Here is a 24,639-nt window from a genome sequence, read left to right on the forward strand (position 1 = left end):
AAGCACTCTTGGATAGGGTTATTTTGATTGAGGTCTGTACACTGTAGTGTGGATACCAGAGGCCCAGGCTCAAGCACAGGTCAGAAAATCCTTAACCTAGGTTAACCAGTGTAGACACTCAAGCCCTAGGTTCTGACACAAGTCAGCTGACTTAAGCCCACTAATCAGAGGCTTATGTTGCTGTGTAGATTTTTCTATAGGTATGTCTATCTGCTGAGTGGGAATTAATACATTTGAGAGACAGAAAATCCAATTTTATAGGAATGTGGAAAGACACTAGGGATGTGCTTTTATTCATGATACTGTACATACGAATAGCACAAGTTAAAAACATCACCCTAGAAAATGCAAACAGCAAGATTCCTCTCCCGAAGAGTTATTTCATGATAAGTACAAGTTGTATGTTCCTTTTTTCCTTAGTACTGAGAATCAGCACAGTAAACTGGGTACAGTAGTTAGATAATCAGTTTCACTTACTAGGAACCATAGCTTTAAGTTGAAGATTTCCTAAAGCTTTAGCTCAAGTTGTAGGATAAATTACAGTCACATCAGTTCAGAGCTCTGGTTGCTAAAAGTAATATTTTGCTCCACTTAGAAAAATTACCTGTTGTGGAATTTACATGAAATATTTTCCCCCAAAAAAGCAGAACCAATAAAAGAGCTTTTGATTTGTACGTTTTTTCAAAATAGACAAGATGTTTATATGAGATATCCCAATTATTTCCTTAAGTTTAATTTCACTATGCTTCAGTGATGCTTTTCCAATAAGCAACTGAATTAAGCACTCTGGCTTTTTTATGGTAGCACTCTGTACTAGTCCTAGGTGTCAGGAAGGTCTTTTAAGTAGGCCATTGTACAGCTTGACATGTAGATCCACACATTGTATAGGCTACACTTTACATACATTTACAAGCTTTACTGACCCTTAGACCTACTACCACAGAGCTTTCTCCATTTTATTTTTAAAGTAAAAAAAATTGAATTTGTTTCTTTATGTAGAAAGAAAAAACAATTTGAAAGCAGTGCTAGACTGAAAGCAAAGAATATAAGATTATGGGTAAAAGGTAAAATGAACATTGTTTTCAGAGACACATGCCCACCAAATTTTATAGTTATTTAGGGCTGAAGGATTCATATTAAATTCAGACAGTGCCTTAACAAACATTAAAGAAGCAATGTTACAAGTTTCAGGCAGGTACATACATAACATCTGTTGTAATACAGAAATCAGCATTATCTCAAATGGTTCATTAGAGAATAAAACAGTGATATACAAAAGATAAACACTACCTTTAGCACTTAAGCAGTGAGTAAAAGGTAGAATTAAGAAGAAAGTGCACAGCAGAAAGTTTTCTGGAAAAGTTCAATTTAAAAAATTTCTTTTCAGCTATTATGCTTTTGTCAGGAAGTGTAGTGAGTTAAGATGGCTTCTGTTTTCTTTCCCAAATCCGTCTCTCCTTTTATTGGTTCTCAGTAGCATGCTTACTCTGACATGTAGAAATGATACATCAGGGCCACAATAATTGCTGCTATTGCTGGGATCACCCAACTGGTCCACCAACTAGAAAGAATCACAGTGAGAATTATTTTCATGCAATGTCTAACAGCTGCTAAACTACACATGAGATTTTATTGGTTATAAAAAAAGTTTACTTTGTAATTCTTTTCCACTCTTCAGATAAGGATAAGAGAGCCTTTGACTGGGGGAGTGTTTTGGTTGGTCTAGAACCAAATGCTGGTAATATGCTCTTGCCAGCCAACACGATCGCATGCACAGTTATAAAAACTTTGTTTCAAAGTCTCAGTTTGCTGATTGGAGAATAAGATTCCAGCCAAACTTAAAGCCATGGCTTGTCGCAACAGAACAGTGCCCTTCACTGAAGAGAAGATACAGGTGAGCTTTCCCAAGAAGTACCAAAAGTTTTAAATTCCTCTGTGGGAAGTGATATGGAAGGTTCTTGAATCACAGGATTCCTCTAGGTAATGAACAGTATTAATGCATGAAGTTCTGGCTGGATTGTGTTGAAATGTGAATATCTGTGCACATTTTAAAATTCTACTACATTGGACCCTCACTAGAACGCATGTCTATATAGCACGAATTCGCATATAACGCGGTCACAGCCATGGATCCCAATTTAATTACTTTAATTGCAATTCGTTTTAAAGCAGTACCACACATGGATCCCAAATCCTGCGTTCTAGCAAGGGTACAGGGTATATGTGCTGCTCTACGTTTAGCCCAGAATCCTCCTTATATTTAACTTGGATGCAGCAGCAAAGACTTTTCTGAGTTGATGCTTATCAATAAGGCAGCCAGAGTAGCTAGCAACAGCAGCAGCACTAGTGAGTAAGATCACCAAGCACCTCCTGCATTAATAGCATACCGGATCTTCTCCAGAAGAAGGTAAACTTAACTTCAAGATGAAGTGTAAAATCTGCATGGTAAGACTACAACATGCCCTGGAGAGCACTGAGAGCAAACTTGGGATTTACATATGGCAACAGCCTTCACATGTCATCCATTCCCAGGGTCTGACTCCATGGGAAGTTATTCCTAGTTATTCCCTGTGTGGACACATTCTAAAATAAAGAGCGTCCACACAGGGAGTTCATCAGGAATGCCTTCTTGCTTTAAATTCGCTCCTTATCTTATTCCAAATTAACTTCATAGCATTGATAAGCCCCTAAAATCGACCATCTTATTTGCTAGTAGTTTGAACGGAACAGTATTTTTTCCCCCACTTCATTGAATTAGGGAAGGGTAACCATGAAGCACCAGTCTGTTTTAAATTTATGACATTACAAGCCATACTATACCTGGAATTAGAGTCCACAGTGGTAAGAAGTGTTTCCTGAAAAACAAAGGTCATAACTAAGATACTGAACATGAGTGGCAATTTCCCCCCACTTCCCCACAGAGGGCTGGCTAAACGAAATGGATTCACCATAACACTTTTATTTATATCTTTTCCAACAACTAGCCAAAGCAAGCCACAAATGCAGCTTTCATGCCTGGATGAAGTCAGCCTTATAGTTAAAAGCTTCAGAAGTAATTTGCTAATCAGATAACATTCTGATCCCATGTTTCCTGCTGCAATTTATACCTCACTTATAACAAAATGGTTATCTAAAATTGTTGCCAAGTCATTTTTTATGTCCCTCTCTTACTAATTAGTGGTTGCATTAACGTCTGTAGTTAAGGTTATATCAAGACTGTTTACATATTCTTTGTGGCCTAAACTTTCCATGCTTTGTTTCAAAGGTTTAATTATTGCAGTGGAAAAACAATCGTTTTAAGACCAAGATTTTTTGGTTGCCAATAATTCAAACTAAATACTCCAAATCTGTACATAAATACTTCTTATTGAGAACGAGGGTGGAGTGATTAATTCACGTCATATTGAAGCTTTGTAAAACTAATTTGAAGTTTTGTGCTACTGCAACTTTAAAGTCAATAATAAATTAATTTTTTTTAAATGCCACTACTGTTAGGATGTCTTATTCAAACAAAGACACTGCTACAGGCAAAACCAAAATACTGAACATATAGCAGGTATATAGCTTTACTCACATGAGTAGCCCTATTAACAGTAATGGAACTACCAATGTGCTTGAAGTTAAGCATGTGCATAAGTATTCACAACATCAAGGGTTAACATTGTATTCAACAACTTCATTAGTGACATTAGATTGGTGTCATGTCAAAAGCACATTGCTTTAGTGTTAGATATTTAGGCTTCAATCACAGTAACTTTGTTAATGTGATTTTGAAATCCGGAGCCTAAACTTAGGCTCCTATAACCTCTGGATAGGCACGTAAGGGTGAGATTTCGAAAGCCACTTAAGTGACTTTGGAGCACAAATCCCAGTGACTTCAAACAGCAACTCCTAATGGAGGACCAAAGCCGGTTCAAAACATTTCTGTTTTCTTGATTTATGGTAAGTGCAACACATCAGAAGATAGTGTTGGTTATCAAGATAGCCTGTGGTAATTGCTTATCAATTTTGTGTTGTTCTCACAGGAAACAACGAGCTCCCGGACTTGTCGTTCAACATAGATCTAAAATGTGAAACTTCCTGATAGTGGGATTTCAGTTTTCCATAAACTTTCTAACAATTAGGAAACAAGTACAAATTGCTAGTCTTCCTCCTTCAACTAAAACACAGGATGCTGGGGCTGTTCACAAAAGGAATACCAATTCTTACTGAAAGAGTGAACTATCTCTGTGTAAATCCTTCAGAAACACAGAGCCTGGTCCCACAAACCTGCATGCACAGAATACACATCTTCAGTGTTTATATTCTTTGATGACATTTTTCAAGTGTGCTGCTGCCCTGTTAACCCAGCCCTTAACAGTTCCTCCAGCCAAACAGGAGTAATTGTGAGAACTCACTTATCCACCATCCCATTTATCTCAGGGACATCTGGACTTCAAGACTTAATCATTTAAATGCTAACTTGCATTGGCAGTTTTTGTTTTTAAAAACAAGATACTAAAACACAAAGAACTGCAATACTAAAGTTGCACATTTCAACAGAAAGTCAGAAAATAAAGTTAATGTTCTCATTAAAATCTGCTCAGTGTAGCCGTTACTTTATGAATTAAACTACTAGTACCTGAAAGTTTGAGTGGTTGCGCAAAGGTAATTCGTAAAGCCATGTGTCTAAAAGCCCCTGAGAACTTAAAAATTGGATGGTAACAGACCATGAATCCCAGTGATGATTGAAAACTGGTGATATTCTAAACAAAAAGGTCTCAACTAGGCTTGTAACGGTTTCCATCACTTCACACTAACTCAGACATTTTAGACTTCAGAGTGATATTTAGGATTATTGTGTATGCTGGCTGTTTTCCTGTGGGTGGCTGTGCTGATTTGTCTGTGGGGGAGTTGTATAGATTTGTGGTGAATGAGGGGTTTATGATGCCATGAGGGGCTGAGAGTCTAGACTGTTTTGTCTACCGATTGTTGCGTGGGCGGTGGCATTGATTTTTGTCTGGGAAGGCTGTACTGGGAGATTTGTATTGCTTTGTGCAGGAGGCAGTTGGGATAAGTAATCCACTATCTGTACAGTCTCCCCCATACAACCACTGAAATGGCTGTATGCAAATTAACCATACATTAACTTAGATATCAGGATACTCTAGGAAAGCATTTCTAAAGTGGGGGCCACACAAAGCCCCAGGTGCCCTGTTGGGCTGAAGCCCCAAGGCCTCCCCACTGCTGGGCAGCTGAAGCCCAGAACCCCAAGCTTGCCCCCACCCCCCCCCACTTCTCCCAGCTGAAGCCCTGAGTTTTTAATAGCATGTTGGGATGGCCTCAAAGAAAAAGGTTGAGAATGCCTGCTCTAGGACTCTTGACATGGCATAGATACATGCCTTACTGTAGCTATGCACCACGTGGCTGTAATTTGTAAAGTCAAAATGACGGAAAATTTAAAAACTGGAGGGTAACAGATCACAAAACCTAGTGATAGCCTGAACAAAAATATCCTTCGATTATGTTTCTTGCTGTTTCCAGAGCTTCAAGCTGACTCTAGAGACATAATAGGCTTCAGAGTGACAAAGTGACAATCCTGGAATCTTGTTGTACAGAATACATAATTTAATTGTTAAACATATAGACTAGGGATGAGCTAATGTTACTAAAGTACTTTTAAAATTTTTAGGGAGTAACAGGAAATGTATACTTTTTTCAAAGCAAATTGGGGGGGCTCTCAAAGTTAATGCTCTCTTTATAATTGCAGCAAGACATCCCTGACTGGGTGGTAAGTCTGCAGGAAACTAAATTTTGGAACAGATAATTAGCAAGCAAGATTGCACAGTTTAATCTAATTGCCTACTGGGCATTCTGCTGCACCTACTACAGGTGTACTAGCATCAGAATCTAAACAAGCCCTGGCCCTCATAATTTGCTGCTTACTTCCAACTTGCTGGCACCACTTCTACTAATTCCTGTGGCTTTATTTTAATTGTAGATGCATCCATAACAGATGCTTTTGGATGTATGTCCTGTAAATAAAGAAGTAGCACTAAAAAAAAAAAATCTGTGGTAGTAGTATTCTGTGTTTACCTAATCTAAAATTTTTCAGGTGTTGACAGAAAAGGTATAGTAACTCAGACCTGACGCAATTTTATTCTAGCTTCAACTTAATTGTGTAGAGGTGTGGTAACTGTCATGCTTGTAATATTTGTGAATTGTGTCCATTTTGCCAAGAGCTATACTGCAAAAGTTGAGGTAATTAGAAACCCTTCAGATTTGTCCCCAACTGTTCATACAAAACTTAGACAACTTAATAAACTTCCTAAAAGTTTAACTTTTACACCTAACACAAGATTATTTTTATATAAAATCTAGAAAAAAATAGTTAATTTGTACATTTGGTGGCACTTTCTATACAGTGAAACAGAGACTGGAATTAATTTCCTATTTTGTTCAGTGGGAGGGGTTTTTTTGCAAGAACAGAAGAAAACATTTTTAGTCAAGAGGAAAGGTTTACTGTAAAGCCACACAGATTGACAGCGAGTCTCAGGGCAAGTACAGTACTTTAAACTACTTTAAGGTTTTTTTTTCAAGTAAACTTGATCTTCATGTCCTTTCGTCTTTAAGTAGATACACTGTGTGCAAAAAGCCTCAGTGTCCAGATGAAACACTGGATTTGAGATTTCAGAGTGATGACACTTACCGTTGGTTTCTTAATTTTGTCTCTGTCATCCTGCAAGAAAATAAAGGGAAAAAAGGTTAGACAAGAATGAAGTGTATCAAACAGGATTTCTGAGAAGGTCACTAGTTTCAGTTATTGCTGTGCCACTAATTTTTTTCCCACAGTATAGACTTAAGATCATGCAGCTGCCTTCCACTACCATAAGTTATCGGAGTAGGCTGTGGGTCTGGGAACAGACTAGGCCCACTGCTCCTCCTGCATCTCGTAAGAGGCAACTAAAAGGGGGCTGCCTGGAGAGAGATGGGCTCCCCCAGGTTAGAAATTTGCCCAAAACACAACATATGATAAGCAAGTCAACCATGTACATACTGGATTGATCACACCCTGGGTTAATAATGACCACACCATCAGTCTCCCACCAGGGTGGACACGACAAGTATACTACTGGCGTAACCCCAACCAAGAGGATCCGTGGAAGAGATACCACCACCACCACCGTCACATGGAATGTAGGGACATTCAGACAAATAGGGAGGTTGAAAGAACTCACGTACGAAATGGAACAATACACCTGGCACCTCCTAGGAATCTGAGGTCAGATGGAAGAACTTTGGAGAGGCACTAACGGAAGAAGGCCATGTACTCTATTACAGTGGAGAGGACAAACATGGCAACAGTGTAGGATTTGTGCACAAAGATATCAAGAATTCAGTATTAGGATGCCGCCCAATGTCCACCAGGCTTATTTCCATCCTTCTAAAGGCAGTGCCATTTAATATCTCAGTGGTACAAGTCTACGCCCCTGCTCATCATCATAGACTGAGGTAAACTGAAAATGTTTACAATCAGTTCCAAGACATCATTGATATGGTACACAAGAAAGATATCCTGAGTGTACAGGGAGATTGGAACGCTAAAGTAGATACTGCCGCACAGGCAGACTGGTGAGATTGTGGCCCTTCCTGTAATGCAATAACCAATGAGACAAGATTGAGGCTTTTTGAGTTTGTCAGCTATAATAATCTGGTTCTGGCAAACATTAGGAGCACATAAAAGCATGCAGGCGATCAACACGGCACACACCTAATGGTCTAAATCACAGCCAGATCGACTACAACATGGTGCAAAACTGATTTAGTTCTGGGATTAACAGAGCTAAAACAAAGAGCTTCCCCAGTGCTGATACTGGAAGTGATCACAACCTTGTGATGCTAAGTTTTTGGCTGCGGCTAAGGAAATTCGGGCCAAAATTCACCAGAACCAAGTTTGACTTGGAAAGACTCAGACTGAAACATTGCAGAGTCATTCCAATGATCAGCAGAAAATTTGCCCTGCTGCTTGCTCTAGAGGACGATGCAGAAGCGACGACCAACAATTTCAACACTAATGAATGAGGCAGCAACGGACATACTTGGAAAACGTCGTAAGACAAAACCATGGGTCATAAATGAAACACTACATGTGTGACATTAGAAGAGAACTTGAGACACAAGAACAGCACTGAGGGAAGCTGATAAATACAGAGCAATTAGCAGAAAGATCAAGAATGTAATGAAAGTGGACAAGGGGATATGGATTGAAAAATGATGCTCTAAAATTGAAGAGTGTATCAATAATAAAAATAGCAAACAAGCCTTCCAGGTTGTAAAAGATCTGACGAAGGAAAGATGGACCAAAGCTAACACAATTCAAGACAAAGAAGGGAACAGAAGAAAGGGACATCAATAGGTGGACAAACTACTGCTCTGATCTATGCAACCACAAGACAAGTGGAGATTTAGTGTCCTAGACAGCCCAGATTCAACAGAGGAGGAGAAATTTCCAATACAACATGAAGTGCAGATGCTGTGAAATCACTCAAGAACGGAAAAGCTATAGGTATAGACGATATCCCAGCCGCACTGATGAAATTTGGAGGAGAAATAGTAAGATGTACTCACCAAGATCTGCAACAAGATCTGGCAGACCAGTGAGTGGCCCTCCACATGGACACAGTCACTAATCACTCTGACAAAGAAAGACAACCTGCAATTGTGTCAAAATTACCAGATCAGAAGCTTAATTAGCCACCCCAAAGAGATGTTGAAAGTCATTGAACAGACTGAAGCCACACTCAGCGAATATCATTGCTGGCTGGCTTTTGTGCCAGAAGTACCACCACAGAACAGATTTTCAACCTTCGTGTTCAATGTGAGAAGCACTTACAACACTAACAGGACATTTACCACATTTTTGATTACCTCAATACGGTGTTTGACAGAGTATGGCATGAAGCTCTGAGCAACCATGAAGTAGTACAATGTTTGTCATAAGCTTATTCTTACCATTAAAGAACTGTATGCCAAGACCAGCAGTGCAGTTCTCATCAATGGCACAATAGGAGAGAGTGGTTTTGCACCACCGTTGGAGTCCAGCAAGGTTGCCTTCTTTTGCACACACTGTTCAACATCTATTTGGAGTGCATCATGACTGATGCCCTAGAAGATCACATATGCAGAGTCAGTATTGAGGGGGTGAACAAACTCAGTGGACAAGAGCTGGAGACAGTGAAATAGTTCAAGTATTTGGGGACAATCACTGATGAACGATCAAAGGCCGAAATTCTGGCAAGAACTGCACAAACAGCAGCAGCACTGACAAAGCTAAAGCCAATTTGGAGGAATAAGAACACCGCCCTGGAATCCAAACTGAAACTGCTGCATGCATTGGTCATCTCCATTTTTCTGTATGCATGTGAGACATGGACCCTTACAGAAGAACTTGAATGGAAAATACAGATAGTAGAAATGAGATACTTTGGTAAAATCCTGGGCATCTCCTACTTTGACCACGTCACTAAGAGGTCCACAACATCACCCAATGCACTGGGTCATATGAAGACCTCCTGGTGACCATGAAGAAGTGCAAGCTGAAGTGGTACAGCCATGTAACAAGATCTGGCCTATCCAAGATCATCCTTCAAGGGACGGTACAGAGGAAGAGAAGAGGGAGACTGAAGAAGAAATGGATTGACAACATAAAAGAGTGGACAGGAATGGACTTCGGAGACTCAAGCACTGACACACAATCGTTAGGGGTGGAGACAATTAGTTGATTGCTCATCAGTGATGGTGCCCCAATGACCAATGCAGTTATTGGAGCGGTGATGACGATGACAACATCATTTGCTTATAAATAATTTCCAGAATGTTTCCTTATTCAACTGAATGCAACTCTCCAATGCATTTCAAAATTCCATGCACCAGCAGATTTCTATTTCCTATGTTCCTAAAAGATATACATTCCTTTAGTAGACTGTGTAACAAACTGAACAATTACCCTGATTTGATAGCCCCTTCCACCATTCACACACGAACAATACATAGGAGCAAACTAATCAAGGTCCCATGTGCTTTGTGGCATTCTGTTGCAATGGCCCTGAATTCTACAGCACCCTAAGGCAACAGATGAAGTCTGTGACAGTCAGGTAAGTTTTTAAAAGGCAGTTTATAAATGCATAAATTATGAACCACACACAGTATGAAGCCAGTGTTTGTTTGTTATACCTCAGATAACTGTATGCATAACAGAATCACAGAAGTTGTCAAGTCAACAGAAGCTGGAGATTGGCAGTTAAGTGAAGGACAGCTGGGTCTTTTATGTGACATGTGAAGCAGTTTAGGGTTAGCACACTGGCTGCATATTTCTACTATAATACCCAAACATAAAATAGTTAACGTTGATATTGTCATCTTTGTTTCAGAATCTTCAGTATGAGTTAGTGTGGCAGTTCACCTTCGATTTGTTTTTCCAAATTTTCTCCAGCCTCAGGGAGACACTGGATCATTTTAGTAGTAGTATTACCACAGAAACTAGGAGCCTAGTTATGGACCAGGACCTCATTGTACTAGGTGATGTACAAGTAGAAGCAGAACAAAAAAGAAAGGCTCTCAACTCCAAAGTAAATTAAGAGAGACAAGAGATGGCTACAGATAAAAGATGGATTACAAGGAAACAATACTAGTCAACACAATAGGCAGTGGCATCAACACACCAGCGAACCTGAACACTGACCAATTCTTCTGGGCATCAGAGCAAAGGAGAGTTAGGATAGGCCATGAAGGGCCTTGAAAGTAACTTATGTTTGATGTGAAAGAGAAAAGGGAGTCAGTGGAGGGATGTAAACAGGGTGAGATGGTCAAAGAGACAGTGGGCTAGGAAAATTACCTTTGCAGCAGCATCTGAATGGATATGAATGGGGCACGATTGCATTTGTCTGGGCAGAGAAAAAGATTGTATTCAGTAACTGAGACATGAGTTGATAAGAATCTGGAGCAATTTTAGCTGAGTGGATAAACAGGAACGGTTGTATCTTAGCCCTGGTCTACGCTACGGGGTTAGGTCAAATTTAGCCGCATTAGGTCGATTTTAAAATGAAAGCGTCCACACAACCAACCCTATTCCATCGACCTAAAGGGCTCTTAAAATCAACTTCTGTACTCCCCCCTGGCGAGGGGAGTAGCGCTAAAATTGACCTGGCTGGGTCGAATTTGGGATAGTGCAGACACAATTCGATGGTATTGGCATCTGGGAGCTATCCCAGAGTCCTCCAGTGTGACCACTCTGGATAGCGCTTTGAACTCCAAAGCACTAGCCAGATACACAGGAAAAGCCCTGGGAAATTTTGAATTTAATTTCTTGTTTGGTCAGAGTGGTGAGCTCAGCACCACAGGTGACCATGCAGTCCCCCCAGAATCGCAAACAAGCTCCAGCATGGACTGAAAGGGAGACAATGGATCTGATTGCTGTATGGGGGGAAGAATCTGTGCAGGCCAAACTCCGATCAAAAAGAAGAAATGCTAATATATATGCCAAAAATCGCACAGGGCATGGTGGAGAGAGGCTACAACAGGGACACACAGCAGTGCTGCATGAAAGTTAAGGCGCTCAAGCAAGCCTACTAAAAGGCAAAGGAGGCAAATGGTCGCTCTGGGTCAGAGCCCCACACATGCTGCTTCTATGATCAGCTGCATGGCATTCTAGGGGGGGACCCTACCATTACCCCACCACTGTCCATGGACACCTGCAAGGGGAGGGGGGGGAGGGAGTCTCACGCAACAGGGATGAGGATTTTGTGGATGAGGAAGAGGAGGTGGAGAATGCGCAGCAGGCAAGCCGTGAATCCATTCTCCCCGGCAGCCAGGACCTTTTCCTCACCCTGGAGCCAATACCCTCCCAAGGCGGGATCCTCCAACACTGAAGCCAGAGAAGGCACCTCTGAGTGCGTATTTGTAATTACAGTACAGGGTTTAAAAGCAATAGTGTTTAATGTTTGCTTTGCCCTGAAGAATTGGGATGCATTTGCAGCCAGTACAGCTACTGGAAAGGTCTGTTAACGTGTCTGGGGATGCAGCGGGAATCCTCTAGGGACATCTCCATGAAGCTCTCCTGGAGGTACTCTGAAAGCCTTTGCAGAATGTTTCTGGGGAGGGCTGCCTTATTTCGTCCTCCATGGTAGGACACTTTACCACGCCAAGCCAGTAGCAAGTAGTCTGCAATCACTGCAGCACAAAGCATGGCAGCGAATGGTCCTGGGATTTGGTCACATTCAAGCAACATTCAGTCTTTATCTTTCTGTGTTAGCCTCAGGAGAGTGATGTCATTCATGGTCACCTGGTTGAAATAGGAGAGTTTTTGTAAAGGAACAGTAAAAGGACCCTGTTCATGTTGGGTTGTTTGTGATTGGCTAAAAGGGCTCATCTCGGAGAACAGCCATGCGGCAGGGGGAGGGGTGAAGGGCTCATCCCGGAGAATAGCCACACAGCAGGGGGAGGGGTGTGCTGCACATCCACCCAAAAACCGTAGCTCCTCCTTTTAAATGTGAAACCCAAGCAGCATTGCTTGCTATGGGAAAGGATGGCAGTACAGTTTGAGCCCATTCCCGCCTTCATAACATGTGGAAGAAGCCAACCCCGTATACCAAAAGGCTTACCATGGCTGCCTAGAAACTGAATTCTGTTGCCCAGCCATGTGTGATGTGCCACCATACTGGCAGGCACTCAATATAAAAGGCAAAATGTGACCTTTTACCTAAAGCACATGTGCTGTGAATTGCTTGATTCACTGTGAAAGAGTCTCCCTTTTGTTCTCAGAAAGGTATCCTCTTAAATTTTACTCTCCCTTTTTATCTCCCCCCAGGTGCAAATGTTTCTATGCTCCCCCTATCATCTCCATCCCTGAGGTTATCGCAGATCAGAAGGTGGAAAAAAAAGCACTTGTGATGACATGTTTTCAGAGCTCATGCAGTCCTCCTACACTGACAGGGTACAGCTTAACGCATGGAGGCATTCAGTGGCAGAGACCAGGAAAGCATTAAGTGAGCACAAAGAGCAGAGGCAGGAGGCAATACTGAGGCTAATGGGGAAGCAAATGGAAATGATGAAGCATCTGTTGGAGCTGCAGGAAAGCCAACAAGAGAACAGACCCCCGCTGCATCCATTATATAACCGCCTGCCCTCCTCCCCAACTTCCATATCCTTCCCACCCAGACACCCAAGAACGTGGGGGTGGGAGGCTCCAGGCACCCAGCCAATCCACTCCAGAGGAGGGCCCAAGCAACAGAAGGCTGTCATTCGAACTGTTTCGATTCGTAGTTTGGCTACAATAAGCCATGTGGCCTTGTCATTCCCTCCTCCTGCACCCCAGCCCACCCGAACTATCTTGTCAAGAATCTCACTTTTTTTTTTAATTAATAAAGAATGCATGGTTTCAAAACAATAGTTACTTTATTTCCTTTGCCAGCTGTGATCGAAGGGGGAGGGTGGTTGGCTTACAGGGAATTAAAATCAACAAAGGGGGCCGGTTTGCAGCAAACACACACGGCTGTCACACCATAGCCTGGCCAGTCATGAAACTGGTTTTCAAAGCCTCTCTGATACACAGCGCGCCTAGCTGTGCTCTTCTAATAGTCTTGGTGTCTGGCTCCTCAAAATCGGCCACCAGGTGATTTGCCTCAACCTCCCACCCCGCCATAAACGTCTCCCCCTTACTCTCACAGATATTAAGGAGCACACAGCAAGCAGCAATAACAATGGGAACGTTGGTTGCTCTGAAGTCTAACCTAGTCAGCAAACAGCACCAGTGAGCTTTTAAACATCCAAAGGCACATTCTACCACCATTCTGCACTTGCTCAGACTATAGTTGAACTGCTCCTTACTACTGTCCAGGCTGCCTGTGTACGGCTTCATGAGCTATGGTATTAAGGGGTAGGCTGGGTCCCCAAGGATAACTATTGGCATTTCAACATCCCCAGCGGTTATTGGAGTAAGTCCCTTCTTGCAACTGTTCGAACAGCCCTGAGTTTGTAAAGATGCAAATGCCATACACGGCCATCCCACGTCGATGTTGGGGAAACATCCCTTGTGATCCACTAGTTCTTGCAGCACCAGTGAGAAGTACCCCTTGCGATTTACGTACTGGTTGGAAAGGTGGTCTGGTGCCAAGATAAGGATATGCATTCCATCTATCACCCCAACACAGTTAGGGAACCCCATTGCAGCAAAGCCATCCAGTATGACCTGCACATTTCCCAGAGTCACTACCCTTGATAGCAGAATATCAGTGATTGCACTGGCTACTTGGATCACAGCAGTCCCCACAGTAGATTTGCCCACTCCAAATTGATTCCCAACTGACAAGCTTCCACAGGGCTATCGCCACTCGCTTCTCAACGGTCAGGGCAGCTCTCATCTTGGTATTCCTGTGCTTCAGGGTGGGGAAAAGCAATTCAAAGATCAAGGAAAGTGGCCTTACGCATGCAAAACTTCGCAGCCACTGGGAATCATCTCATACCTGCAATACTATGAGGTCCCACCAATCTGTGCTTGTTTGCTGGGCCCAGAATCAGCATTCCACTGTATCAACCAGCCCCACTGCCACCATGATGTCCTAATTGCCACAGCCCATGCTTTCAGGAACATGTGTCCATGTCCTCCTCACGATAGTCCTCATGCTGGCATCTTAGCCCGGAACTGCACGTACTCCAGGATAATGCGCAAGGTGTTTACAATGCTCACAACAGCAGCGGTGAGCTGAGCGGGCTCCATGCTTGCTGTGCTATGGTGTCTGCAAAGGTAACTCAGGAAAAAAAGGCACGAAACGATTGTCTGCCGTTGCTTTTATGGAGGGAGGGAGGGGCGACTGACTACATGTACCCAAAACCACCCTCGACAATGTTTTTGCCCAGGCATTCGGAGCTTAACCCAGAATTCCAACGGGCAGCGGAGACTGCAGGAACTGTGGGATAGCTACCCACAGTGCACCACTCCGTAAGTCCACAGCATTGAGGACACACTCCGACTTAATACGCTTAGGGGGGACATACACAATCGACTGTATAAAATCAATTTCTAAAAATCGACCTCTATAAAATCGACCTAATTTCGTAGTGTAGACATACCCTTAGAGATGTTATGCAAAAGAATCAGCAAGACTTAAAGATAGCCTGGATGCAAGGAACTAATTAGAGGTTTAAATCAAAGATGATGCCCAGGTTATAGGCCCGAGTGACAGATCAGATGACAGTGTTTTTCATGGTGATCAAAAAAAGAAGCTGAGGTGAAGATTCAGAACTCTGTTTTAACAGTTGAATCATTTATAGTCTCCTCATGTTTTCAATATTATCTTGACAACCAAAGTAATGAAGCATAGATTCTGAAATTCACTTCTGTTCCAACGAATAAATGGCACAGATATGGACTACACAGGACCCTGTCCAATTTCAGTTTATATATCCTCTGCAAGAGGTTAATGATAATTTTGAATACTTCCTTCAGTACAGTAGATATAAAAGATTATAAATCTCCTTATAAAAGATTTACACAAATTCACAGATCTACTATTTTAAAGAATTATATCTTATCTTTAGGGAGATCATGATGTACAGATTGGAGAGTACAGTATGATTTAGTGTTCTGTAGTGTTATTTGTCAACCTAAGTTAATGCAGCTGTAATGCATTTCAAAGAGGAAATATAAACTGTACCCTTACCATGATTTGATACCACATTATCTGAGCACTTCAGAGTGCTCAACTCTCAGCTTCTGCCTGAGCAGGAAAGAGCAGCCTGGCTTCACCCAAAGTTAACTGGTATGGTGGAATAAGGAGGTCTGGCTAGCATCGATGGTTACCAGCTCTATTTTTAGTGTGCTTATCACAGAAATGTCTAAACACGGAAAATTGCAGGGACATTAATATTTGTACACTGATAATGTACTCACAGGATGAAGCTCCCCTATAATGAATGTCTCAGACAGTGTTCTGGCATCTGTGGAATGGCCGACATCTTCAAAGCTTTCAGTAGCATCTCCTCCAGCTTGTTCCCTTAGGACTTCTTCACCACCTGGATGCTGTGAGAATAAAAAATTCAGAACTCATACACTTACTGAAAATCTAGTATTTTCCAGAAGTCACAGAAGGTGGAAGGATTTTTCAGACGTCAAACTGTACGGGGAGACTTTGGCAAACCAGTAAAGTGCCTGAAACCACTATGGATTATTGCTAAAAAGCAACCAAGTCAGCAAGCTGTAAACTGGCCATTCAGCACTCTGACCAAGGCAGGAGGGGAAGGGGTTTTGGGTGCCACAGAACAGGCAGCTTGGCCCCGCATCCCTCCTGATAAGAATTGTGTTGAAGTTGCCGATACATGCATTTTAGAAGAGCAGGATGTGCCCCAGGGATGCCTATTGGGGCCTCAAAGCTACAAACTCTGGTTAATCGATAATCAGAAGGAATCTCTTGCTTGACCATTGAAAATGCTTACTTAATAAGTTTTCTTTAAGGGACATGTCATTCTATTACTAATGTATAAATAAGGGGAGAAAGTTTGAGGTAGTTGAACTCTTTTTAGACTCTCCCTCTGGATATATCTTGCAGTCCCACTGGCAGATGGAAGATTTGGCCACCAGAAGCCTGCCGCTGTGTCACTTGAGAGCCACAGTCAGCTTTGCTAATTATCAAGGGTTGGGGGTATTTTACTAACCTGTTGAGGACATGTGTAAGTGTTTGAGACTAAGTAAAGTTTAGCTTTAAGTGAAAGCACTCGTGTGGTCCTGTTTGTGCCAGCCATCTATCGGTTGGACGGCCCTGTCTCCCCTGATTTATTTCCTGACACCACCTCGCACAGAGTAAAAGTTACCAAGAGCTTTGGGTTGAAAGAACCCTGGGTAACAAAACCAGACTTTAATTATGAAAAAATGAGTTGGGCATGTTCTAAAGGATATTCAATTTTCTTCAATATTTTAAAAAGAGCCCCATGGTTTACACACACACACACACACAGTGAAAATAAAATCCTTTCCCTTATTTTTTCCCCCAATTCCCTTTTGCAAAACTGATTTCTTGCCTACATTCTAAACTATAATTTTTTCATTCAAAACTTCCACTTTGAGGACTACAATTGCTAGAAGCAGCATCTGACATTCCTGACAGAACTAGTCAAGGCATGACAGAAAGTTAAATACATAAGCAAATTAACTTTAAACAATGCTACAACACTTTTCCTACATAGGGATTATTTACACTTCTTATGACAGCTGAAACAAATCCTACCATACTACACGATATGGACTTCAATAACGAGGGTAACAAATGATTTTTTATTTTATTAAAGCTTTATATATCTTCAGAGTCTCCCTAGTATCTGTAAACCAAAACTAGAAACCTTGCTTTTGAAAATGTTACCTCGTAATTGTTATAGCTACATGTAATGTAACGCAAAGGAATGCTGGCATTCAAAATGATTACATCTGCTCAATTCTCTGCAGACGTGGTTTCACAACCATATTTTCTTTATGAAAAAAATCTGCTACTGCTGTGTATAAGAGCTATCAAATGCACTAATCATGAAAAAGGAAGAGTATTCTCTTCTTTGTTATTTCTGAAAACTATAAGCAGTACAAGTCAGACCAGTGAGATTTCAGCTGAGAGAATCCAAGAACAGCAAGGCAGCGTTAATCTGAAATGCACAATTGATGACACTGTTTTAAAAGCAAAATCAGCGCTCCAGTAAGATGTCCACAGGTTACAGGAGAATGAAGCCTTCTACTTATTCATGAGAGGAGTAGCAGAGCCAAAAGCAATACAAGCTTCCTCTCACTTTTCATTTGAACTATTCTGGATGTACCACAGGGTTGGAAAGAGAATGAGGAGAACTGTTCTCACAACATCCATTCAACACTTCTCTGCAGATACGGCCAAGTGGACTTGTATGTAATTGGTAATTAAGTTACACTGAACCCAAATCATAAACCAGTAAACTAAGTGAAAACCTCATCCTATTACCACTCCCCTAAACCAGCCAGTATCTAGGACTAGGGCCCTACCAAATTTACGGCCATGAAAAATACATCACTGACCATGAAATCTGTTCTCCCCAGTGAAGTCTGTATAGTATAAGGTAAGAGTACAAAAAAAGACCAGATTTCACAGGGGAGAACAGCATTTCTCAGACTGGGGGTCCTGACCCAAAAGTGGTTTGTGCAGGGATTGCAAGGTTATTGTAGGGGAGTCAGGGTATTGCCACCCTTACTTCTGCACTGCCTTCAGAGCTGGGTGGTGAGAGATCAGTGGCTGCTGACAAGGAGCCCAGCTTTGAAGGCAGCAGTGCAGAAGTAAGGGTAGCAACAACATACCATGCCATCCTTACTTCTGTGCCACTGCTTTCAGAGCTGAGCTCCCAGCCAGCAGTTGCTGCTCTCTGGCCGCCCAGCTCTGAAGGCAGCGCCGCCACTAGCAGCAGTACAGAAGGAGTCTCCATTTGGGCTCTCAAAACTAGCGAACACTGACAATTTCAGCCTTAACCTCTTTATGTCTTAGTTCCCCAACTATTAAATGGGGGTAATACACCTAATTTCACCTAAGTGTTGTGAGGTTTCATTAACGTTTGCATAGTAGTCAGATCCTATGATCAGAGCACCAGAAAAATGTCTATGAGGAAATTTTTGAAATCCGCAAAGAGTTTAGGTGATGTGCACTAATTAAAGCCGGAGGCCAAATATTGAATGGGAAGGATAGAAATATGGCATAACAAACCAGTCACAGAATGAGGCAGGGATGCTGTGGAAAAAAATAGTATGTAATCATGTACCATAATGCAAACACACTAGGGAGCCAAATTAAAGTTACACAGGCAATCTAACCTTCAAGCGTTTTACTTGGCAAGCACAATGTTTTTAATGTAGATTTGGGGATATAATTGTATATTAGATATAAAATATGAATTAATAAAAATTAGTGGCAGACAAGTTTCCTCCTGTTATCTAAGTTCAGCCATGCTTGAGCTAAGATGGACAGAAAGGCCCTATAGTTGAAGCACAGAGCTTTTTTTTTTTTTTTTTTTTTTTTTTTAAGATATTTACACACTTTAGCTGCTCTGAACTGTGGGTACAGGAATTATAGCCTACTGCCCCTGTCCATCTTCTGAAGTTAAGAAAATAATCCCTGCTCACTCTTATCACAAGGAAATAGTTGCTGCTACCAGAGTTTCAAGTAGTGTGGCAGTGCCAAAATGCCCATAAATTGTACTAATTCTCATTATTTTAAATATGTTTATTGTGTAACTTTAGAAGTTCTTTAAAGAAGTCCGATCTATGCTTATCCACAATGACTAAGCAAAAGAGGGAGAGGCTAAACAAGTGCAAAGAGTAAAGATTACGCTTAGCAACTGAGCCAAAAAAGGTTAAAAGAGGGTATGCAGAAGAGAGATTACATAAGGCAGATGAGGCCCTCGTTACAAATCTGCCCATGAATCAGTTTTGATAACTATGTGGTGAAAGGCCAGGACAAAGGTCTTATGTGCGCACTAAACTTGACTATCTTTAAAATGTACAGTATGTTTAACAAACTGAATCAACAGAACCTGTTGGACAGCAAAGTTACTTGTATAACAAAAAAGTATTCAGAAAGGGTTAATCCAGCTTTAAAGAAATGCTTTGAGTATTTTTACATATACTATGCTTGGAAATAAATAGCCCCCAAATAGAAGAGAAAGCCACTTCAGACAAACATTGTTTCAGAAAACATGAATAGTATTATATCAGCCATTAAGAGGGAAGGAAACAAACTAATTCTCTGCTCAAGATATCAACAAATAGTAAAAGGAAATGAAAATATGCTGGCTCTTAACCAATTAGGAGCATGTATATTTATATCCACACATCGGGTCTGATCCAAAGCATGCTGAAGTTAGTGGAAAGACTTCTTAGACTCTAAAAGTAGGATCTCTTATCCACAGCAAGTAACTTAGACCTTGTCTATATTTAAAAGGGTTTTCCAATACAGACACAATGGAACAGCCCTCCTAGTAGAGACAGCTGATACTAGCCAAAGAGTTCTTTTGCTGGTATAGTTTGCGCCACTTCCCCAAATGTAATAAATTACACCAGCAAATGGAATTTTTTGCCAGTATAATTGTATCTACCCCCATTAGGGTTGTAATTTTTTCACACTACTGACAGCTATGCTGGTAAAACTTAACAGTAATCAAACCTCAGATAGCCATACATACTTGCCAGCCATACAGTAGACAAAATACACAACCCAATGATTTCTTTGCACCTTGACCTGCTAAACATTTATTAAATATAAATGTTGTTTCAAAACTTTACATGTCAGTGAAGGTCTTGCCATTTATCTTACTCATTAAATAAACAAACTCACATACCTACAAACATCCCCACTGAAGTGCTCAGTGCTCTGTAGAAGACAAAAAAGAAAAATAATACTGTACTACACCCTCTTAAATGAAAGTGACAAACGTAAGAACTAGTCAATGGAGATTAGGCTTGAAAGAAATGACTTTTCCATTACAAAGTCATCAAAAGTCAAGTTTCCAAGTTGGGTGAAAATTCTCTTAGTTTACTTTAATAGCTTAATGCAGGGATCAGCAATCTTTGGCACGTGGCCCGCTCGGGTAAGCCCCCTGGCAGGCCGGGCCGGTTTGTTTACCTGCCACATCCGCAGGTTCAGCAGATCGCGGCTCCCACTGGCCATGGTTCGCCATTCCAGGCCAATGGGGGCTGCGGAGAGCGGTGGCCAGCATGTCCCTCGGAACGCGCCGCTCTGATATTACTGAAAAAGAAAAGGACGACTTGTGGCACCTTAAGAGACTAACAAATTTATTTGAGCATAAGCCTTCGTGAACTACAGCTCACTTCATCAGATGCACTCAGTGGAAAAGCTGTAGGTCACGAAAGCTTATGCTCAAATAAATTTGTTAGACTCTAAGGTGCCACAAGTTCTCCTTTTCTTTTTGCGGATACAGACTAACATGGCTGCTACTCTGAAATCTGATATTACTAATTTCAGTAGCTGCATGAAATCTCTTCACCCCAGGATTTCGTCGTCAGTTACACATGGGCCTTGTCTGCACAAGCAAGTATGATGGCCATCATTCACCACAGGTGCAGTTCCACTGGTGATAGCAACAGCAGTAGCTACATTATAGGTAGGTCTCCTGTACTCACCACATCTAAGCCTACTCAGATTTATGCTACTTTAATCCAACCCCCATCCCCAACGAGGCAAAGATTTATAGATTAACAAGGCTTGGGTTCTATGTATCATCTAAATTGCAGAGCAGATAATTTTTTCTCCTCTAATCTTTTAGTTGATAGTAATTTTAGATGTTACCTTCAACAGCAGATAAACCCTTCTTCACACAGAATATGACTCAGTACTCTGTTAAAGGTTACTAATGAACACATGGAACTCAATCCTGCCCTTTTGTAATCCTGAGCATTTTACTTTGCAAGCTTCACATACTTTTATATAGTCTTTAAGAGTCTTTTAAGCCCACACGTTTCAAATCATACGAATCAGAGTTCTCTATGGCAGTCTCTACACTAGAATTACTGGTGAGATGCATACATCACTCATACAGTGGACACCAGTGTAGACGTATGACTTGAGCATTTCACATAAATGGTGGCGAAGACAACTACGTTCTGTCTACCCTACAGCTTCTACCAGTAAAAAGCTGCACCAGTGATTAATTAAAGCTACAGGTACTTTGCTGATACAGACTAACAGGGCTAACACTCCGAAACCAGGTACCTTTGTTTTGACAAAACCTTAGAGTACTCGTGCTTTAAATACTTGTGCTTCAGGACATAAGCAATTTAAATACCAAAGCAGGGTTTTGAAATAATTGGAGGCCTCAGTTCTACAGACCCGCATATTCTGAGCCAAAGTCTATTCAAAGTTAGAGTAAATTTGGAATAACTCCCTTGAATTAACTGAAGCCACACCTGTACATATTTTGAATAGCAGAGCAACATTTTGATCATATATAAATCGAATACTTCATAGTGAATGAACCAAGGATACAAGATGAATGCATTGCCAAATTAGATAATTTCATTTTAAAATCATAATTAAGAAGACTTTTTCAAAAAATTGGTTTAGGGAATTTGTACAGTGCACAATTGCTCTCTTCATTGCTGCTTTATTAAGTTATTGGAAACAATGTCAATTATGCACCATCACATTCATTCACTAAATAAGTCAGGGGCTCTGAAAAAAGAAAAGGAGTACTTGTGGCACCTTAGAAAGACTAACCAATTTATTTGAGCATAAGCTTTCGTGAGCTACGTCCGATGAAGTGAGCTGTAGCTCACGAAAGCTTATGCTCAAATAAATTGGTTAGTCTCTAAGGTGCCACAAGTACTTCTTTTCCCGAATACAGACTAACACGGCTGCTACTCTGAAACCTGAAAGAAAGGTGATCATGCAGTTAAAGATTACTCTCACACAAGCCTACAAGCTTAACTGTTGGAAGTTAGTGAGTGAGCATTAACTTTATCACATTAACATTCTCTTAAATGTAACTTTTCTATGCTGTTTAAAGGGACTTTTAAAGGGAAAAAAGGCAAACAGACACCATTAAAACGCACAGAGTGAAACCAGATTATATCATATGCCCTGGACATCAAGTTCTCCACATGTCAGGTTTCCAGGAGAATGATTGGGACGTTTTGGGGACCCGTGTGTTGAAACCAGCAGGGTCCCGGACTTCGGAGAGCATGCGCTGAACTGCACAAAGAATGAGGCAGGGTTATGTTTTTGACCTCTCTACCCCGGCGAGCCGACACACCTATCGCCCTTTCCCCCTCAGGGAACAAAGATGCTTTCTAGCAAACGCCGCACAAGAACTAACTGCAATTGTCAAGCCCTCCTAACTTGTCCAACCCAACAGCCTCAAAAGCAACGCTGAGCAGCAACTGCCCCCCCCCCCCCGTCTAGCCCCTCCTGATCCTCCTCCACACCCCGGGTACCTCTTCAAACTGGTTTTAAGGGATATCCCCACGTGCTCCCAACGGGGGGACCGCACCCTTCCCCCTACGCGGGGACGCAACCATCTTTGCTCAGGCGCTGACCCCGGAGGCCTACGCGTCAGCGGGACGTTACGGTACAGGTGGTCAGAAGTTTCGCCCCCTCACCCCCGTCCCCGGCTTGCGAGTGCCCAGCCCGCCCCCAGCACCCCACCCGGGGATTTAAACTCTCCAGCAGCCCAGGCGAGCGCCGCCGCCTGCCGATCCCAGCGCGCCCCGGACCCGGCACTCGCCTCCTCTAGGAACTTGGTGAGGTCGTAGATGCGGTGGTGCAGGAGGATCCAGGTGCTTTGGCTGTGGTTGTGCTCCTGGATCTCCTCGAGCCGGTAGTAACGGCCCCGCCAGGCCTCGCAGGCACCCGCCGCCATCGCCCCTCCTCAGCCTCAGCAGCGCGCGCGCGACCCCCAGGTCCTAGCAGCGGCCCTCGGCGGCGGCGGAATGACTCTAACCCCCGCCCCGTCTCGGGGCAGTCTTATCACCCCGCGCGCAAGCTGATTGGATCTCCGGCAGCGCCCGGCCTATGGGAGCCCGTCTCCCCCGCCGGCCCCTCATTGGTCGAACGATGAATTAGAGGCTTTTCCCAGTACTACGGGCTGTTTTCTCCTTTAATTCTAAGAAACTGTTGCGTCGCCGTTTGGTTACAACAGGGGCGGGGAAGGGACACAGTCTCGCGCCCTCCGACCAACCCTCCCCCACCAGAGGGCCCTCATCAACCTCGGGGATCACGTGCGGCTGCGAGAGGGAAACGCCCTGAGCAGTACCTGAGACTCTGAGCCCCGCCCCCTGCCCATTCGGTCCCCCCCCCCCCCCGCACTTCCGGCTGACGCCTGCCCACGCTGCTGTGTCCGGCAGAGTCCTGTTTTTCACTTCCTCCAAACGACCCCTCCGCTGGGGTGACCAGACAACAAATGTGAAAAATCGGGACTGGAGCGACTGGTAACAGGTGCCCATATAAGAAAAAGACCCCAAAATCGGGACTGTCCCTATAAAATCGGGACATCTGGTCACCCTACCCTCCGCAGCCCCTACCCTCCAGCATAAGATCTGGCCCTGAGAGCTGCTGCTTCCTAGGGGAACAGTTCCCTGCATCCCACCTACTGCTAATGGGATCCCTGTCTCCAGGACCACCCGCCTCCACAGGTGGTCTCCTCTTGTCAATTGCTCTTGGTGACACCTCACTCCTCAGGCTGCTTTGGAGCTAGAGCTCCCCTTCAACGTCCCTTTTCCATAGGCCTTGCTGACCTCTCAACTCCCAAGGCCACATCCCAATTATCCTTGTGTACCAATTCAGTACAGTGTGGTATGCTGACAGTTTGTGCCAAACAGGTCAGTACAGTGCATTCATAAAAAATTCCCCTGAAGTATGAGAAGTCCCACTTAACAGGAGAAGCCAGAGAAGGCAAGCAGCGATGTAAGGAGGGAATTCCGCAATGAAATCTGTAAAACAAGAAATCTCACATTAAAAATGGAGAAAAATTGAGCATAACTTCAGAAGAAGTGAAAGAAACAGAATAAATAGTTCAGTATGGGGGCAGCAACCTATTGCCAGTTTAGAAATAGATGTTACCACCAAATAGGCATGTTGTGCAGAATACTACTGCCTA

At 42.6% G+C, this 24,639-nt stretch overlaps 1 protein-coding gene and 1 long non-coding RNA gene across 3 annotated transcripts; both read right to left on the bottom strand.

The window, feature by feature from the left end:
- Positions 1–253: 253 nt before the first annotated feature.
- LOC102940059 (cytochrome b5) lies at positions 254–23,789 on the bottom strand. Of its 2 annotated transcripts, XM_037892926.2 has the most exons (5): positions 23,269–23,789; positions 15,926–16,054; positions 6,689–6,718; positions 2,821–2,855; positions 254–1,561 (listed from the first exon to the last, which is right to left on the bottom strand). In XM_037892926.2, exons 1-5 carry the CDS (start codon positions 23,401–23,403, stop codon positions 1,483–1,485), a joined length of 408 nt encoding a protein of 135 aa, XP_037748854.1. In that variant the 5' UTR covers positions 23,404–23,789; the 3' UTR covers positions 254–1,482. The 2 variants fall into 2 exon arrangements, with proteins under 2 accessions (XP_037748854.1, XP_037748855.1); XM_037892927.2 differs by lacking the exons at positions 254–1,561; positions 2,821–2,855 and having other exon boundaries at positions 6,688–7,311; positions 23,269–23,563.
- LOC122464515 lies at positions 8,006–11,737 on the bottom strand. Its single transcript, XR_006288614.1, has 2 exons — positions 8,992–11,737; positions 8,006–8,692 (listed from the first exon to the last, which is right to left on the bottom strand). It is a non-coding gene; the product is annotated as an uncharacterized LOC122464515 (long non-coding RNA).
- Positions 23,790–24,639: the final 850 nt, after the last annotated feature.

The sequence above is a fragment of the Chelonia mydas genome, chromosome 2, assembly GCF_015237465.2.
Source record: "Chelonia mydas isolate rCheMyd1 chromosome 2, rCheMyd1.pri.v2, whole genome shotgun sequence".
NCBI classification, from domain to species: domain Eukaryota; kingdom Metazoa; phylum Chordata; order Testudines; family Cheloniidae; genus Chelonia; species Chelonia mydas.

What these genes read in the sequence shown, in the direction of transcription:
- LOC102940059 (XM_037892926.2), bottom strand. Translation starts at nt 23,403, where the DNA reads ATGGCGGCGGGTGCCTGCGAGGCCTGGCGGGGCCGTTACTACCGGCTC. An exon ending in TTATAGGGGAGCTTCATCCT is followed by an intron (nt 6,719 to 15,925) that starts GTGAGTACATTA and finishes ATTTTCTTGCAG; the next exon opens with GATGACAGAGACAAAATTAA. An exon ending in ACTGTGGACTCTAATTCCAG is followed by an intron (nt 1,562 to 2,820) that starts GTATAGTATGGC and finishes GATTCTTTCTAG; the next exon opens with TTGGTGGACCAGTTGGGTGA.